Source organism: Ciconia boyciana, chromosome 3, assembly GCF_034638445.1.
Source record: "Ciconia boyciana chromosome 3, ASM3463844v1, whole genome shotgun sequence".
NCBI classification, from domain to species: domain Eukaryota; kingdom Metazoa; phylum Chordata; class Aves; order Ciconiiformes; family Ciconiidae; genus Ciconia; species Ciconia boyciana.
In genome coordinates, this window is record NC_132936.1 from 111225867 (window position 1) to 111243609 (window position 17743).

The window sequence follows — 17743 nt, forward strand, 5'->3', positions numbered from 1 at the left end:
TGATAAGTTCTTATTTTTGCTCTGTAATACTGTAGCTCAAGCACAACAGTTAAGAACCATGAAACGGATTGTATGCTAATGAGCAAAAAATTGCTTTTAAAGGACGCAGCCTCACCTACAAATATGAAAAAAAACATGTAGGAAGAGCAGAGGAAGAGACCCTATTATTTTAGCTGCCATTTCTTCGCTCTACAGTGCATCTGCCAGTAAAGCCGGCTGAGAAGTACCATCTTGCAGCCTGGCAGCAGGGCCGGCAGCTGTCCAAGCTTCTCCTCTTCCCACCACACCGCTGCTCTTGCCCTCTACTGCAGAGGCGGGAAAAAAGTTCTCCAGTGCAGGTGCCACAGCTTCTCCTTGCCTGAGGATGTTTTTGTGGGAAGGCCCCAGCTCATCCGATCTCAACTTCAGTTGTAACAACCAGTGTGGCCTCACTGCAGGCAAGGAGCAGGGTTTGAAAGGCTGTAGTTAATACGGACAGACCTTGCCGTGAGCTACAGAAGTCGGGGAAAGCCTGCCTGGGAGACCCCGGCGCAGCAGGCCGGGACGCTGCCGCACGGTAGGCCCTGAGGCGCCCCAGGGCCTCTGCCAGCGGCGGGGAGAGGGAAGGCGGGGCAAACACGGAGGCCCCAGCAGGGAGAGCTTGAGGAGCACCTCCGGGGTCGGGGTTCAGGCTGCCAGGGTGGGCGCGGCCGGCGGAGCGGGCCGGGGAGCCGGGGAGCCGGGCGGCCCCGCAGCCCCACCACGACGCACCCACAACGATTCCCGCCCGCGGCGGCTGGTAGCGCGCGCGCCGGAGGGCGGAGCCGGGGGCGGACACGCCCGGGGGCGGGGCGTGCGGTGGCGGGTTTGGCGCGCGCTGGCGGCGGGCCGCGCTTCCCGCTGTGGCCATGTCTCGCCAGAGCACCCTGCTCCGCTTCTTCCCCAAGGCCTCTCCGGCACCGCCGCGGGCGGCTCCACCGGCACCCTCTCCTCCACCGGCACCCGCTCCTCCACCGGCACCCGCTCCTCCACAGGCCGGCGCGGGGACCCGCCGCCGCGCTTCGGGGGAGCAGAATGGCCGCGAGGCCGCCACCAGCCCCGCCGGCGCGGCGAGCAACGGCGCACCGGGCAGAGCTGCGGCACGGCGCAAGGAGGCGGGGGAGAAGGGCGGAGGGGGCGGCGCGGCCGCCAAGGCCCCCAGGTAACCGGCGGGGGGAGAGGAGGCCGCGGGAGCAAGGCCTGCGTGGGGGGGGGGGCGGGCGCGGCAGCGCGCGCCGCGGGGAGGGGGGGCCAGCGCGCGCGGACCGCTGCGGGAGGGGGGCGGGGCGGGCGCTGTCGCCGGTGGCGGTGGAGCGGGGCCCCTCGGGCGCGGAGGCGCCGGTGTCCCCCCTGTCGTGTCCCCCCGGGAGCCGGGGCGGCCGCCCGCCGCCGCCTGGGCCCGCCGGGGCCTTCTCGGCGCGGGGGGCCGGTTTGCAGCGAGCCCCGCGCTTTTGGCCGCCTGACGCCGCGGTCGCTGGCGGGAGCCGTGCCGCTCCGGGCAGGTGCCCGTTAGGAAGCGCCGGAAGGTGCGTGGGTGTGGGTGTGTGTCACCTCCGCGCTGGAGGCCGGGCGTGCGGCGCCTTGGCAGGGAGGAGGCGGTCCCCAAAGCGGCGTGCGGTGATGCAGGCCAGCGGCCTTCTCCCTCAGCCAGGGTCTGGGGAGGCGGGATGGGGCTGCGGGCGGGATAACGCCGGCGTCTGCGGAGAGGGGATCTCGTTTTGAGTTTTGCCTGTTTTGAAATACATTTTTTCACTCCTGCCTAAATTCCCTTTCTCTTCTGTATCGCGATGGTAAGTGTCTCAAGCGTCAGCTAACTGGATGTCACTGATTGCTGGGCTGCAGCCTACAGCAATACCCGCAGTCATCAGCGGTGGAGTGTGGCGGTGGCTGGGTTGAAATCTCAGGGGAGAAGGAGAGGGCAAATAAAAGCTGCATCTGGTGCTTTGCAGTGGAGACAGAGTTTTTATTTATTCGTTTATTTTTTGTAGCTTGAGGGTTTTTTGAAATCCTACTCATTTCCTTTGGGTGCCCCATTGAGAATTAGTCTCTACAGGAAAACTTGTCTTAGTTATGTAGGTTGACAATTCACAATACATAGTCCGCAATCTTTTTCTTTCAGTTAATGTCTGGTTGGACCCAGTTACTCTCTCCCCCTCCCTTAAGAAATCCACTAAGAGTCTGGTTACACATTGCTCTAGGTGGCCCTGCTTGAGCAGGGGGGTTGGACAAGATGACCTCCAGAGGTCCCTTCTGACCTCAGCCAGTCTTCTGTGACTATAAGGCTCTATCTCTGTGGGGATCCGGTAGAACTTGGAGGAGCAAAACCAAAAAATGGTTTAAGAGAAGTGTATTGGTGGTGGTATAGAAGGATTGTATAATCCAGGTTGCACCACCTAGGAGCCTTCCAAGACCTTCAGAGGGCAGGCTGCTCAGAAGCAGTGTGCAGTTACATTTATGAAGAGAGCTGTTTTAAATGTTTATGTTCCTTAAATTACACATCTGTTGCCTTTGCAGTGTCTCCTGTGAGTATTCGCCTGGTGACTTGGTCTGGGCCAAGATGGAAGGTTATCCTTGGTGGCCGTGCCTCATATACAACCACCCGACTGAAAGAACAATAGTCAGAGGAAAAGGGAAATCCACTCGTGTCCATGTACAGTTTTTTGATGACAGCCCTACAAGGGGCTGGGTCAGTATTAAATATCTGAGGCCATATAAAGGTAAGAGCTATAAATAAAACTTTTTGAAATAGAAGTATGCCACTTGTTTTGGAAAAACAGGCATGGACTGTAAGGTATGGTATTCTCCATAGAGAAAGAGTAGCAAAACCAAGATTAGTATTGATGTGGAAAAGCATGTTTTGCACTTTGTAAGTTAGAGAAAGCAAGTTTTTGAGGGTTACAGTTGCATTTATGGTTACACAGTTCTTTAAACATAAACCACTAAGCCCTCTTGTTTATTAGAACACAAATTTAAAGCTTCCTTATGTTTTAAAGTTTTTTCCTTTATTTCTCCCATCAGTATAAAAAAGATCTAAAAGATAAATCCACTATTTCAATTTTTAGCCCTGAAATCCTTAAAATATTAGGAATGTCAAACACAGTTTTCAAGCAGCTACTTGGGAACTGCAGCTTGTCCAGAACCAAAAGGCTAGGCACAGGATGTTAGGTAACTGAAATTAATTCTACTGTGGTGGTATTTCTTTTAAGCAATGCAGTACAGTTTTGTTAATAAAAATATATAACTTGAGAATTCAGTGCTTGTAATTACAGAGCAAAGTTGGTGTTTGTCATCTTGAAGAAATGACTTAGCTAACTAATAAAAATCAAATGTAATCAAGAATTAAAACAACATTTTGCATAATGAATCTTACCTTATTAATAATCATGAACCGTTTTCCCCTTGTTTTATAATTTTACTGTTGCTGAAAACTGTAAATCATGTTGCTGTAAACTGTCTTGTTAGTCAAACAAATACTTTGGGTGTAATACAGTATTTTTGATATACTGTAGGATTTGCTTATGATGTCAGTGAAACAGCTGAATTTAAACAGTTTCTTCCTTTTTACAAGTCAGAGTTCCATCTCGTGATCATGTAGCCATGTTCCATCTCGTGATCATGTAGCCATCTTTTCTTGGCTTGTTTATACTTAAATGTACTGCACTTAAGTCATAGTTAGTTTTAAATTAAAATGATAATATTATTACCATAAGTGTTAGCATAATTTAACATAAGTGAATTGGTCTATGGTTTATGTATATCTTTCCAGAAGGTATTTTAAAAGAATCAAATATATTTTAACAGCTTGCAGTTGCACTTAGAAGCAAATACAGGTGAAGAGAATTTATCTGTTTACCAAAAGAAAATTGCAAAAAAATAAGAAGTGTTCAAAATATTTAAGCACAGAAACACTGGTCTATCTACAAGAAATGTGGTTAATGCAGAACAGGATAAAAATATTTAAAATACATGCTTTGCTTTTAAAGTCAGACAAAAAGCATCTTTGATTACTAAGTAAGTGTGTTGGAGTCTTTGGGTAAGAAAATGGAGAAGTTTCTTACATTGTGTTATTGTTTGTAACTGAATAAATATAGAGAGCACAGGACTAGACTTCTAACAGTTGGGCATGCAAGAAGTGGAGTTACATACAAGTTGGTTACGTCAATATGCAGGTGTTGCATACTTGAGTGTGCAGTTAAATTATACGATGAGATTTTTCTTTTGCCATTGTTAAATTGTCAACATTAAATGCAAAATATCTTTAGATTGTCTCACTGCATTTGCAAAACTAAAATGGAGATCTGGTTTCTTAATGTGTTACGTTTGTGCTGTAGAAGCAGCTACTTGTAACTCCATGCTTTGCTACTGCAAGCTCAAAGAAGTGAATGTGAGAGAGAATTCTGTTTGGCTTATTTCTGAGATAGTTGGCCTCCTACAAGTCAGCTGCCTTTTGTCTACCATTGACTTAGAGCTGAAGCTTCAGTTAATAGCGTATGAAGGGATTCACAAGAGCGGGTGTAAGAACCTATTCAAGCAGATCCTACTGTCCTATGCATTCAGCAAAACTTACAAGAGCAGAAAAAGGAGCCGCCCTTCCCCATCTATAGTGTACTCTCATGTTCCCCTTCTTTCTTTCCCCAAGTTGAATATATAATGTTATATATACCATTCATTTCTTGCATGGCATTAAGATGAATCTCAGCGTCTTTGGGGACCCTTTCTAGAAATCGGTCTGTAGATTGGTTGGCTTTGTTTTTGTGTTTATGTGCAGGTGATGGAAGGAGGAACTGTGGTGCTCAGGGGATATGAAAGAGGATGAGGGAATCTTGGAGTTATTAATAGCAGGCTTTGCTTGATACCCTGCAGTGTCAGGGTGAATTGCCGGTGTGACTGATGATCAGCTAATCTGGCTAATAGGTCGGTGTTAGGACTGAACGTCTTGCTGCACTTACAGGAGCAGTTTGAGTGGCCAGCAGAGCTTTAGCCAAGAGGTGTAATGTCATAGATGACTGATGCCCATAACTTGAGGATAACTTTATGGTTGAACTTACCTATCATTGCTAAAATAGCCGTGTGGCCTCAGTCAAGTCTGCTGCACTGCTAGTATAAAGTGTTGCTTTTCAATAGTAACTATAGTTAGCGTGAGGGTGTTTAGAGCTTAGCTTAGAAGTATTCAGATGTGGTAATGAGTTACAGAAATAGAAGCAATTCTTCAAGTGTTCATGTAGTAGGTAGGCATTTCATTTGTGAGTATTTAGACTTTCTCTAGGGGTAGTTTATCAGGCTGAATGAGTGATGGGTTGCTATATTTAAGATGTGGTGGGAATGATTGGTAACACGGAATGCTAGGTAATTGTACTAGTTGTCTGAATACATTTAAAAGTGAAGTATGAACACTAACTAAAGGACTGGGTAAATGCTAGACTAACTTCAGTTTCTGACAAATTTGTGGTTTTACAGGTTCATCAGATGGGGAGACGCTGAAGGGAGGTATGTTTTATAGTACAAAGCCTGAAATTAAAAGAGCAATGGTGCTAGCGGACGATGCAATGAGTAAAGATAAAACTAAGCGGCTTGAACTGGCAGTATGCAGTGAACCTTCAGACACAGAGGAAGAGGAGGAAGAGGAGGAAATGGAGGTAAAATTTTTCTTACTTGCGGTCAATTTCAGAAATAGTGCTAGAACTTAGAAGCTGTCTCTCAGAACTAAGCATGGAATATCCTGCAATTCTCAGTACAGTAATCACAACTTATCTGCTCTTTAATCATGCAGGCATATGTATCCATATGTCTTTTTTTGTACTGCTTCTGTGTTGTCAGATCATACACTGGTCTCTCACCTTTTCTAGTTGGAAAGACAAGTCTAATATCTCTTGGTGTTCTGTATGGTAAGGACTGACCTCAGAAGTTACTTAACTTCTCTAACTCTTTCCATTGATCGCTCCCTGGGTAACCCAAGTGACCCACTTTCTCACTCATAAAGTACTTTTTTTCTCTATCTGCTATTCATATTCCAAGTTCCCCTAAGTTTGATCTGAAGTTTTAATTTGTCATAATGTAGAAATTTCTAATTTTTTGAGTATTCACCTTAAGACGTTAAACTAGATTTTTTGGAGCCTGCCCTCATCTTGTAGAGTAGCACTAAAATACAAATTCTTGTACTGTTAACACAAGTCTGTTGGTGAGGTAACTGAAAAGAGATCTTGTATTGTATTGTATTGATGTTGTATTGTGAATGATTCAAGTATTATTTCAGTACCACCGTATGCATTGGAATGGATTTCTTTGGAAAGGAATGGTATAAGGAAACTGTCAATGGGATAGTGGTTTTCCTTACCTCCTCTGTCAGCATGGCCCATCTACTCTTTCTCCAGCATGACATTGCCCTGAGGGACAGGTGCCACTCCAAGCATTGTGTTATGTTTGTGGCAACAGTGCAGTGGGTGCTGGCACTTTGTACTCATTATAGTCCCTCCACTGCTGTTTTTCTCCAGCACTGGTGCTGGAGTTCTTAAAGTTTCAGGCTGAAAAGGCAAATAATGGAGTTTCTTTTCTTTCTCCTAGACGTGCACGATCTTCTTGAAGGTTACTGTAAGGTAGTATGTTTGTAGGTGGAAATAGGTAGTTAACTCAAAAAAAAAAAAAATCATGGTCAAAACTGACATAGGCTAGTACTGAAAGGCTGCAAAACCCAATCACATTTCTGACATAGGTCAGTAGGAAAAAATTACGGCACAGAGTTAGCGTATGGAGGCATTTCTCCTTTGTGTTGAATTTCATATACCATATGCCTTTTGTCCAGTTTAAATGTTTTGTTTATCAGCATCACTTATGCAAAGTACTGAATGCGGCTGTAAAGAATACAAAGAGGATGAATACAAAGAATACAACGAGCTGCCACTGGCCAGTAGCAGCTCGTTATTCAGAAAAAAGTTAAATTCTGTGAAGGTAAATGGCTGTGGCTCTACTGTCTCTTGCTTGAAGTATCATAGCTACTGCATTATTGCACATTTTTGCACTTCTTTTTGCAGCAGCAATACTTTATTTTGCAGCCAGAATTTTCTGTAGGTAAAATAATTTATTTTTCCAGCAGATAAGTGAAAGTGCATCAGGCAACAGTGATGACTGCAATAGTGACGAGGATGTGAAGAGTAATAAGCGAGTAACAAGCAGGGAAAGTGCCATAAAAGCCAAAAGAAGAAGAGTGTTGGATTCTGACAGTGATCATGATGGCTCTGATGTAGAGTTCAAGCCTGATGTGAAAGAAGCGGCGAGCAGCGAGGAAGCTAGTAGTGGGGTGGATGAAAATGAATCTACTGACACAGAGACAGACACAGAGAGTGTTGCAGAAAGTCCCATAAAAGTCCCTTCTAAACGAAAGAGAAGAGAGATAAACAAGCCTGCTAAAAGGAGTAGCTTAGAAAATGAACGTTCTGAAACGCCCAAAAGAGCAGCAACGGTTTCTTTAGAAGCCAAGTCTAAGCTGACGTCATTTGCAGCACCTGAAAATTTTGAATCTCAAGCAAATACTAGCAGTGGAGGCATCAGTGGCTTTGCAGTATGGGAACATGAAAAACTTGATTGGCTGCAGGAAGGGAAAAAGAAGGATGCGCACAGGAAACGGCAGGGTGACCCTGATTATGACCCATGTACTCTGTATGTACCTGAGGACTATCTCAACAAGTGTACACCAGGAATGCGGAGGTGGTGGCAGCTGAAAAGTCAAAACTTTGATGCTGTGATTTGCTACAAAGTTGGAAAATTCTATGAGTTGTATCATATGGATGCAGTCACTGGCGTAAATGAGTTGGGCCTGATCTTTATGAAAGGTACTTGGGCCCATTCAGGTTTTCCAGAAACTGCATTTGGCAGATTCTCTGATGTTCTAGTGCAGAAAGGCTACAAGGTAGCCCGTGTTGAGCAAACAGAAACTCCTGAAATGATGGAAACGCGCTACAAGTCAATGGCCCACCCAACAAAATTCGACAAGGTTGTACGCCGAGAAATATGCAGAATCATCACCAAAGGAACTCAGACTTACAGCGTTCTGGACTGTGATCCCTCTGAGAACCATAACAAATACCTTCTGTGCGTTAAGGAAAAAGAAGACTCCTCTGGACAGCGTGTTTATGGGGTCTGCTTTGTTGACACGTCGGTGGGGAAGTTTTACGTAGGCCAGTTCCCAGATGACCGGCACTGCTCGAGGTTTAGGACTTTAGTAGCGCATTACACTCCTGTGCAGGTACTGTATGAGAAGGGGAACCTGTCTGTGGATACACAGAAGATACTGAAGGGCTCACTTGTTTCTTGCATTCAGGAAGGGCTGATCTCTGGTTCCCAGTTCTGGAATGCATCTAAAACACTAAAAGTCCTTCTTGAAGAAGGATATTTCAAGGAGAAACAGAACTCTGAAAATGGATGTTCTCTGCCCTCTGTCATCAGATCTCTGACTTCAGAAAGTGACTCACTGGGATTAACTCCTGGTGAAAACAGTGAATTAGCTTTGTCAGCTCTTGGGGGATGTGTCTTCTATCTCAAAAAATGTCTGATTGATCAGGAGCTGTTATCGCTGGCAAACTTTGTGGAGTATGTCCCTGTGGATATTGATACTGCAAAAACTACGAGTTTGAGTAGTTTCTTTGCCAAAACTGACCAGCGGATGGTGCTGGATGGAGTCACCCTGATGAACTTGGAAGTCCTGCAGAACGGAACCAACGGAACCACCGAAGGTACTTTGTTGGAAAGGATTGACTCTTGTTGTACGCCATTTGGGAAGCGACTCCTGAAACAGTGGCTCTGCGCTCCACTTTGTAATCCTAAATCCATCAACGATCGTTTAGATGCTGTTGAGGATCTTCTGGCAGTGCCAGATAAAATGTCTGAAGTTAGTGAGCACCTGAAGAAACTTCCTGACCTTGAAAGGCTGCTCAGCAAAATCCACAGTATTGGATCACCACTTAAAAGTCAGAACCATCCTGACAGCAGGGCCATCTTTTATGAAGAAATCAAATACAGCAAAAAAAAAATTGCTGACTTTTTGTCTGCACTGGAGGGGTTTAAAGTAATGAATGAAATTGTTGATGTCATGGAAGAAGTTGCCAGTGACTTCAAATCTAAAGTCCTTAAGCAGCTAGTCACCCGCAAAGCCAAAAATCCAGATGGCCGCTTCCCAGACTTGAGTGCAGAGCTTAAAAGATGGGATACTGCTTTTGATCATAACCAGGCTCGAAAGACAGGAGTGATTACTCCAAAGGTGGGCTTTGACCCTGATTATGATAAAGCACTACAGGATATTAAAGCTGTTGAGGAAGATCTTCACAAGTACCTGGATAAGCAACGCAAACTGCTTGGATTCAAATCCATGTTGTACTGGGGGGCAGGCAAAAACAGATACCAAATGGAAATACCGGAAAGTGTGGTATCACGTAATTTGCCTGAGGAATATGAGTTGAAGTCAACCAGGAAGGGATATAAGCGCTACTGGACCAAGGAGATCGAGAAGATGCTGGCTGCAATGGTTAATGCTGAAGAGCGCAGAGATGCAGCACTAAAAGACTGTATGAGGCGTTTGTTTTACAACTTTGATAAAAATAGCAAAGACTGGCAGACAGCTGTGGAATGCATTGCTGTGTTAGGTAAGAGGTTTTCTTCATTCTGACATAGGGTAGAAATACTCTTGTATAGTAAATGATGAAATCTGATCTGGATAAGCAAAAAAGGCTTGTTGCCAGGTCTTAATTTGTAGTTTAAAAACTCTAATTGTGGTAACAGCATTGAGAATTAACAGTGATCACCTGTTTCCCTCCTGACAGTAAGTGGCAGAACAGATGGGTTGCTGGGTCTTGATGTTTGCAAGCTCTTTCTTCATTCCTGCGGTGTGATTGTAGGTGTGCAGCTGAGTATTTCTCACAGTTCAGTGTAGCCTGGTGGGTCTGCCACTGCATCTAGGATTCTTGTGTATGGATTAGTGGCTTCTTAATAAATGAAGGCAGTGATGCAGATGGAGGTATGAAAATCTAACCTGCTAGTCATCTCCTTTCCCTCCGAGTAGGCTGCTTTCTCAGCAGCCTTTAAAAATAAAGTCATCATTGTCACTACCTTGAAGAAGATAGTCTAGTAAGAAGACTTCCCCAAGTCTTCCTTACATTTCTGGGGTAGAACAGTCTCCTCTGTTCCCTTCTTGGGACTGGTGTACTCTTGTACTGTGAATTTTCTGCTAGCATGAGGCACTCTGGGATGTCTTTGCTCCAGGGAAAAATGAAAGCACTCTCTGAATGACACTGCGGCAGAAAAGGGAGGACAGGCGGGTAGTGAGTGTTGTCCAGGAATGGATCCTCTGAGTGGGCTGGGAGAGCTGGAAGCAGTTGCATTAGCTACACCACAGTACCAGGGCAAGTACTGAAAATCAAGGGAGACTGAGCTTTCAGGCCTATCTGTAATGAAGTCTCTAAAATCACATAAAATGGTCTTACTGTGTAGGTAATCAGCTTTTAGAACCTTAGAGCTAGGCTAATTGAGGGGGGGTTGTGCTGCTGCTTCTGCTAGGCCAACAGAATTTTGATACTTAGATAAATGTATTCTGGCAACTTTCAAGCAGTATTATGATTCTTAACAAAGTAATTCACTGTCACAGAAGCTGATTTCCTCTTTACTTACCTTGTTCCAAACCAAAAACCAATGCAAAAAAATATTTTATTTTATACATGTACATTCAAAAAACAGCTTTTGAAGTGAAATGATGTGGATTTTAATGACTTTTAAACTACAAACTAGAGGCTAGGATTTTTAATCCGACATCAGCAGAAATCTGGAAGGACAGATTTGAGGAAATGAGGAAATGAGGAAAGACATTGTGAATATCCCCACCTTGTACTTGTTCTTCTGGAGTACTTCTTGGGTGTTTTCCTTAACAGGAAAATTGAATGGAAATGGAAAATTGTGTTTACAAAAATGCTATTTGATGAGTAAGTGCATTCCAGTGAATGAATAAAGAAAGATGAAAGCGTGACTTACTGGAATTTCTCTTAATCTTATAGATGTCTTGATGTCCCTTGCTAACTACAGTCAAGATGGTGATGGACCACTGTGCCGACCTGTAATTCTACTGCCTGTGGATAGTGCTCCTCCCTTCCTGGAACTTAAAAATTCACGCCATCCATGCATTACAAAAACTTTCTTTGGGGATGATTTTATTCCTAATGACATCGTGATAGGCAGCAAAGATGAAGATAGCAGTAGTGAAGCTTCCTGTGTGTTAGTAACTGGCCCAAATATGGGTGGCAAATCTACGCTCATGAGACAGGTGATTGACTATCTATGTAAGATCGAATGTTCCAGAGTACCTCAGTGTTTTGTGTACAGCAATTACATGACTTGGCTGTTTATAAATGTCAAAGGAGGCCACAGCAGTGGTCTTCAGGGTGTGCAGCACAGTACAGCAATTACACTGTGAAGACAAAATATAATCTGGTAGAAAATGCCCATGTTTAGATAGTAGATTTTCTACTTTCACTTCCTTTAGTGAGGAGTAAGTTTTATTTCTCTTATGAGAGATGGTTGGGAAAAAGTGATAGAGTATCTTTTCTCTTTTCCAAGTGGCCTTATGCAGGACTTGGCATCATCTGGCAAAAGATGCTTCTGCAGGTTGAACAAGATTAAAATAGAGATCAGCAGCAACTGGGAAAGCAATGGGGAGTTTGCTTTATAAACACTGCTTGCTGTGATAACTTGTGTTTTGAAAGCTTTCAGAGTAGTTTAGTCCTACTTGCGATTATGATGCTGCAGCGTGGAGCTGTTAAAACAGTAGGAAGCTTTATGTACTTTAGTCTTTGTTTCAGGGGAAATACAGTTTCATTCTTGTTCTCTGTGTGGAACTGAAGCTCCAAGCACATAGTAAAAATTTAAATGTTTTAATGTTTGTTCTGCAGGCTGGTCTCCTGGTTATAATGGCTCAACTGGGATGCTATGTACCTGCTGAAGTCTGCAGGCTTACACCGATTGACAGAGTATTTACGAGACTTGGCGCCTCGGACAGAATTATGTCAGGTGAGTTTCTGAAATCCAGCCGTCCAAAGTGCTTTTGCTGCTGAGTGAGTTTCGTTTCTTGCTTTGAGTGGCAAGTTGGAAAGAGAGAGTCTGATTTTACAGGGAAAGCTGGGCAACTAATTTGTTGTCTCTCATTGTTTAGAGTAGAAACAGGATTGTAGTTATGCTTGATTTGTTTGATATGCTTGTCCTCCATCATTTTTGACAGACACATAGGACCACTTTTTAATGAATTTTAATATCAAAAGCCTGCCTTCCAGCTGGATGCAAGTCTGAGGAATATCCTTTTGGAGATTGTACTGTTGATTGTGTTCTACTTAAATAGGTCTCTCTTTCTAAGTGTTCTGGAATAGGACAGTGATATGCAGGTAGCTGGTAGCAGAGGAGTTGGTTTTGTACTTTCTCGCAAGGACTAGGGGTCCCTTGTTTCAGTCAGAATGCCTGCCTTATGTCTGAAATCAGATTTCTTCAGACAATGAAGAGAGAGGCTGGCTTCCTTCTTGGAAGCAGTAGCTGACAACTCTTGGAGTATTTTTTTCTTCCATGGAGAGGAAGACAGAAGTGGAGGATGACGTGACAATTGCAAAGGGAAAGTCTGCCTGTGGTGGTAGGCAAAGTGTCATGGGGCTAGAAAAACAAAGTATTTTTTGTGGTAGTAAGAGCAGTATCACAACTCATTCAAGGAGGGCGCAGATTTTCTGTGATCTTTGTGCTGAAAAATGTGGGTCAGTGAGTATGAAAGGAGTTAAGCCTACTGAACTTGTTGCACATAAGGAATTTGGAAATGAATAATTCTTAATTAAAAAAAATATTTACACTCTTCCAAATCAAGACTTTTCTTTGCAGCTAGCGAATTTTATTAGGGCTTTCTTTGCCCAGCTATTTTCTATTTTGTTTAATTTCAGTACAAAAAAATCTTAAGAATGGAAGAGTACTTAAGTGCTTATGGTAGAAATAAAAACTGCCCTTTCTAGACCACCTCTCTCTATTGCAGAAGAATGTAGTATTTTCAACTTTTTTTCTATCAACTGAGAGCTTTTTTTCTCTTCCAAATATGTGCACAAATATTTTAACATTTCACATCATGAGGCTGAATACTGCACAGTAGAACTAGCTTTGAAATCTGTTCTTGATGTATTAGTTTCTGTACTGTGTGGAAATGAAAGCACAGCGAAAGTTGTTCCCTGGCAGTCATTTCATAATGGATGTCAACAGGACTTTTTATAAGTAACTTTTAAGAAATAGCATTTTAAAATTGCCTATGTAATTTTAGGGGTTTATGTTCTAAAGTGAATAAATGGTTATTCCTAAACATTATTAAAAACATATTCAATCCTGGAAATTTCTTCAAATAAATGCAGAAAATCAGGATTGCTGGATGCTGCTTAATAATTCATGTTGAAAAGCTTATGTTAGAGCACAGCATGCTCATGCAGCATGAGCACAGGAAGTAAATACTTGCCTGCTCTGGAATTGCATTAATTGTTGCTGCGTGTGATTATTTGGAATGAACCCTACAAAGAACTAGTAAATCTGGACTTTATACATGTGGATTTATTGGGTGCAAGGGTCTGAATAATTTTGTATGTACTTCTGCTTGTAATCTGCTAAAAAACCAATTTCAAGTCTAAATTTCAGGCCTTGTATTACCTGGGTTGCTGGAACTCCTGTAAGATGTTCAGTCCTTAGCAGCAGTATATTTCTTTTGTCATATTTTACTCAAGTAGAGTACATATGAGTACAGCCTTAACTATCTGAATAATTCATTACCTTATGACATCAACAACCAAACCAGCAAGTCTAGTCTCTTTGTCTTTTTTAAGATTTTCTGCTTGCTTTATCACATGGAAAAGCCACACACCTTAGGCCTGCCTCTTGCATTTAAGAGCAAGAAGGGGCAAAAGATTCTCCCCATCTTGTATCCTTTGTGCCCCTCTTTGTGTCCAGCTGGTGCATCTGACCAGTGCTATTAAAAGTAGACACATAAGGTGGCCTAAAACTTATTTACTCAGCTAATTGTACTTATGCCCATGCCTGTACCCTTAAGGAGCAAGAACCTGCTTTTTCTAGCAAATGGAGACCTGACCCACCATTTTCACGCTGGAAAAAAAGCTTTATGTTTTTGTTCATCTTCAGTTTGCTGTCAAGTTTCATTTTAGCCTGACCAAGACTCCAGTGCAGATTAGGTGGGGGTTTAGTTGTGGTTTTCAGATCTTTGACTATTTCATGGCTTTTTTTTGTCATTTCTTTTAAAGGTGAAAGTACCTTCTTTGTTGAATTGAGTGAGACTTCCAGCATTCTCCAGCATGCAACAGAGCATTCCCTTGTTCTTGTGGATGAACTGGGTAATTAGTCAATTTTGTAACAGATTAGTCTTGAATCTTAGATTTAATTTCTAGCTTGTAAGGTGGTTGGGTTGTCTAAATAGCAACCAAGTACACAGGGGCAGTTTCATCATAATGTTCCTAACGTTTAACTGGTCAGCATCTAGGTAATTGTCTCTAAAACATGTATTTCTTAGGTGCCCTGGGAACTAATTCACCACCTCCCACTCCCCCACCCCCACTGGTTGTTTGCTTGCTTTCCTTTGCATAATTACTTGCAGCAAACCTTGAGCAAGCCAGTAGCAAGTCTCAAGAGAGCAGAAATGTCTCTTCCTGCAGTGCGGAAGGGAGTGTGGCTTATCAGGCATATACTCAGCTCACTTCACCCTGATGGTGGTGGCTCCCACTACTCACTGCTGTTTGTCAATCTTCCACACAGCAAGGAGGGAGAAGAACAAACAATACCAATTGATACATGATGTGCTGCATTTGTCCTTGCTTTTCCGTTTCTTCTCCAGGCAGAGGCACAGCTACTTTTGATGGAACAGCTATAGCGAGTGCAGTGGTGAAAGAACTGGCAGAGAAAATCAAGTGTCGGACTCTGTTCTCCACACACTACCATTCGCTGGTAGAGGATTACTCACACAACCTGGCTGTGCGGCTCGGTCACATGGTATGTGTAAGTGTAACATGCAAGTTGTGGGGACCCAAGCATAGGGTTTTTCCTTGTGGCTGGCAGATCTTGTGCTGTGCAGGCTTTTCTGTGCTCACAGAAGTGTCCTGAGAAAAGGATGTGATGTTTCATGCATTTATTAGTCTGTAAGTATTACATACACTGACTTGTAACTTACTCTTTCTAGGCATGTATGGTTGAAAATGAGAGTGAAGATCCAAGCCAGGAAACAATTACATTCCTGTATAAGTTCATTGAAGGAGCATGTCCAAAGAGCTATGGCTTCAATGCAGCAAGACTTGCTAATATTCCAGAGGAAGTTATTCAAAAGGGGCACAGAAAAGCAAAAGAGTTTGAAAAAATGACCATTTCGCTGAGAGTATTTAGGTAAGTGGTGGTTTTCCATTTCTAAGTTGCACATTGCTTAGTAGACATCCATTTTAAAATTTGGGCAGTGGCTTTTGCTCAGTCTCACAGTAGAGGGGGAAGTTAAAACTATTTTTGTGAATATCAAGTGTACTTTACAAGCAGGGAGGGAGGGAGGTACTAAAGCCTGATGACAAGATGGGGGATATGATGAGTAATGCAGTATTTTAAGCCTTGGGTCACTGTGCTAGTCTCTAGGGCTAAGAGCTTACTTTGCATAGAGGTGCTGGGCTGGCTGTGAGCTGAGCCAAACTGAAGGAATGCATGAATAAGCCCAGTGCTGATGGCTGCTGCACAGGGCTGGGGGGGCACTGATAGCTGCTGGCAGCCTGTACACCAGACATGGAACAGCATCTGCATCTTCTAAAGCTGTGCAAGTAACAGGAAGCTTAGGCTCTGCCCTGCAGTGTCCATGTTTGGTAAAGCTGACTTCACTATTTCCCTTAGGTATCTGTGCCTGGTGGTGGACGGTGCAACACGTGATGTGAATGCTGTTCAGAAACTTACCACTATGATCAATCATCTTTAAGAACACAAGTGGTTTTGTACTGGCGGTTTCTCAAAAAGGTGGTATCAGACAACATTATGATCTAATAAACTTTATTTTTTAAAAATGACCATTTTTCCATTGTCTTTCCTAGGAAATTAAACCCTTTAATTCTTACCTACCCTCTACATAATGGTTATTGAGTACTCCACAATATATTAAGTCTAGATGTTATGGTACATGCATACACTTTCAGGCTGTTGATTACCCACTGTCACCAATACACATAAATGGAAAAAAGCTATGAAACTGTATAGGGCTGTATATATATACTTGTCTCAGCTTCATTAGAGCAGGAAATTGCTGTAATTTCCAGCAGGTTATGTAAGTAATGTCCAGACTGTTCAAAAAAAACTATGAACAGAGTAAAGTACAAGACTGTTTTGAGGAGACTTTCTACTGTGTACTTTAAAACATAGTAAAATTTCATTCACAAAACTTAGTTACATGGGTACTTTGTTTTATAGTGCATTATAGTCTAGGAAGTCTCATTAAAACACTCGCTTTTTTGTTAGGGTGGTTTGAGTACAGACTATTGCTGGGGCAGGGAAGGAGATTATTCTAACTTCAGAGGACACCAGAAAAATTGCTGGATATAATTTAAGATTAGTGTTTTCTCTTTCATAGAAAGAACGTACATACTGGGACATGAGTACAGTTACAGCAAGTCTAGGTGTGCTAACAAAACAGGACACATTCAAGTACAATAAGATTTTTTTGCTTGAAATTAGAAACAAACTACATGAGATTAAAGCATTAAAATCATATTTCTCAATCTGAATAAATGTTAAAAAATCAAAAGAAATGCAGAAGTGCTAGCTCACATTTTTTACCATGTTACAAAAGCAATTGGTACCCATGTCCATAAAGGCAGCAACAAAGAATGCTGCTTGTCTACAGAATAGTACTACTGCAAATTGGACTGCGTTTCAATGCTACTTGTAAAAACACCAGCTTTCAGAAGTTGGTATCTGTACAAAATTGCAGCTTATTTTTCTTCACTTCTGTCCCTTCAAAGTCTTTGTTTACACAGTAATGCTAAAACGCCCAGTTCTGTTATCCTGAGTCAACATATTGCCACTTTCTTTTTTGGTAGGTTGAGCTCCATAGTGTCAACACCTCACACATCCGCTTTAATACAGTCTCTTTCTGCAGAAATGGGCAAGTATAACTTCCTCCAAAAAAAAAGTTTTAACAGTTATGATATTAGAATGGCAGGACTTTCTTTCTGAAAGGAATTCAGTTGTGCTGCAATGTATTAGATTCTATAGGTGGAGCAGAGTCATATAGTGTATCTGTATCATGTGTAGGCTCTCCAGCAAGCGTACAGGGATTAGACAGTGTTCCAGCACCACAGTCACAGAAAAACCTAGGAAGAAAGAGAGCTCTTTAGTGTCTGCTTCACTTGCATTGTCAAACTTGCTCAATATACTCATTTGAAACATACCTATCATGTCTAATGAATTCTACGTCATGTCCTTGATGGCACTTCTTAATGCAGTTCACACATATGGCATTACGGTCTGTGGTGTTACAGGTGTGACATCTGAAGTAAAATGCATCACATTAGGCATGAATCAAAAACTGGTGAGCTGAGAAAAGCGCTCCGGGAGGGCATAGGAGCAGAACAGCACTAAAGAAAGGACTGTGCACAGGACTGTCAAACTTGAGAATTTTATGTTAACTTGGATTTTGTGGCGTACTTTTGGTTGC

The 17743-nt window shown here is 42.9% G+C and overlaps 2 protein-coding genes across 4 annotated transcripts in view; one reads left to right on the plus strand and one right to left on the minus strand.

Moving 5' to 3' along the window:
- Positions 1-826: 826 nt before the first annotated feature.
- On the plus strand, positions 827-16100 carry MSH6 (mutS homolog 6). 2 transcript variants are annotated; one of them, XM_072857099.1, is made up of 10 exons: positions 827-1180; positions 2533-2735; positions 5476-5654; positions 7106-9650; positions 11052-11317; positions 11943-12060; positions 14316-14405; positions 14903-15057; positions 15245-15444; positions 15931-16100. In XM_072857099.1, the coding sequence occupies exons 1-10, from the start codon at positions 888-890 to the stop codon at positions 16010-16012; spliced, it is 4131 nt and encodes a 1376-aa protein (XP_072713200.1). In that variant the 5' UTR covers positions 827-887; the 3' UTR covers positions 16013-16100. The 2 variants fall into 2 exon arrangements, with proteins under 2 accessions (XP_072713200.1, XP_072713201.1); XM_072857100.1 differs by having other exon boundaries at positions 7109-9650.
- A 524-nt stretch (positions 16101-16624) lies between these two features.
- FBXO11 (F-box protein 11) overlaps positions 16625-17743 on the minus strand; it is a 79202-nt gene continuing 78083 nt past the window's right edge. For both annotated transcript variants that reach the window (XM_072857102.1, XM_072857101.1), the window contains exons 22-23: positions 17478-17576; positions 16625-17399 (exon numbers count right to left, since the gene is read on the minus strand). In XM_072857102.1, coding sequence (XP_072713203.1) covers positions 17270-17399; positions 17478-17576 — 229 coding nt within the window. In that variant the 3' untranslated portion in view covers positions 16625-17269. The remainder of the gene's footprint in view (positions 17400-17477; positions 17577-17743) is intronic.

Excerpts from the sequence above, each read along its gene's own strand:
- MSH6 (XM_072857099.1), top strand. The coding sequence starts at position 888 with ATGTCTCGCCAGAGCACCCTGCTCCGCTTCTTCCCCAAGGCCTCTCCG. Across the intron at positions 1,181-2,532 it reads GCGGCCGCCAAGGCCCCCAG|TGTCTCCTGTGAGTATTCGC; the intron begins GTAACCGGCGGG and ends TTGCCTTTGCAG. Across the intron at positions 14,406-14,902 it reads TGTTCTTGTGGATGAACTGG|GCAGAGGCACAGCTACTTTT; the intron begins GTAATTAGTCAA and ends TTTCTTCTCCAG.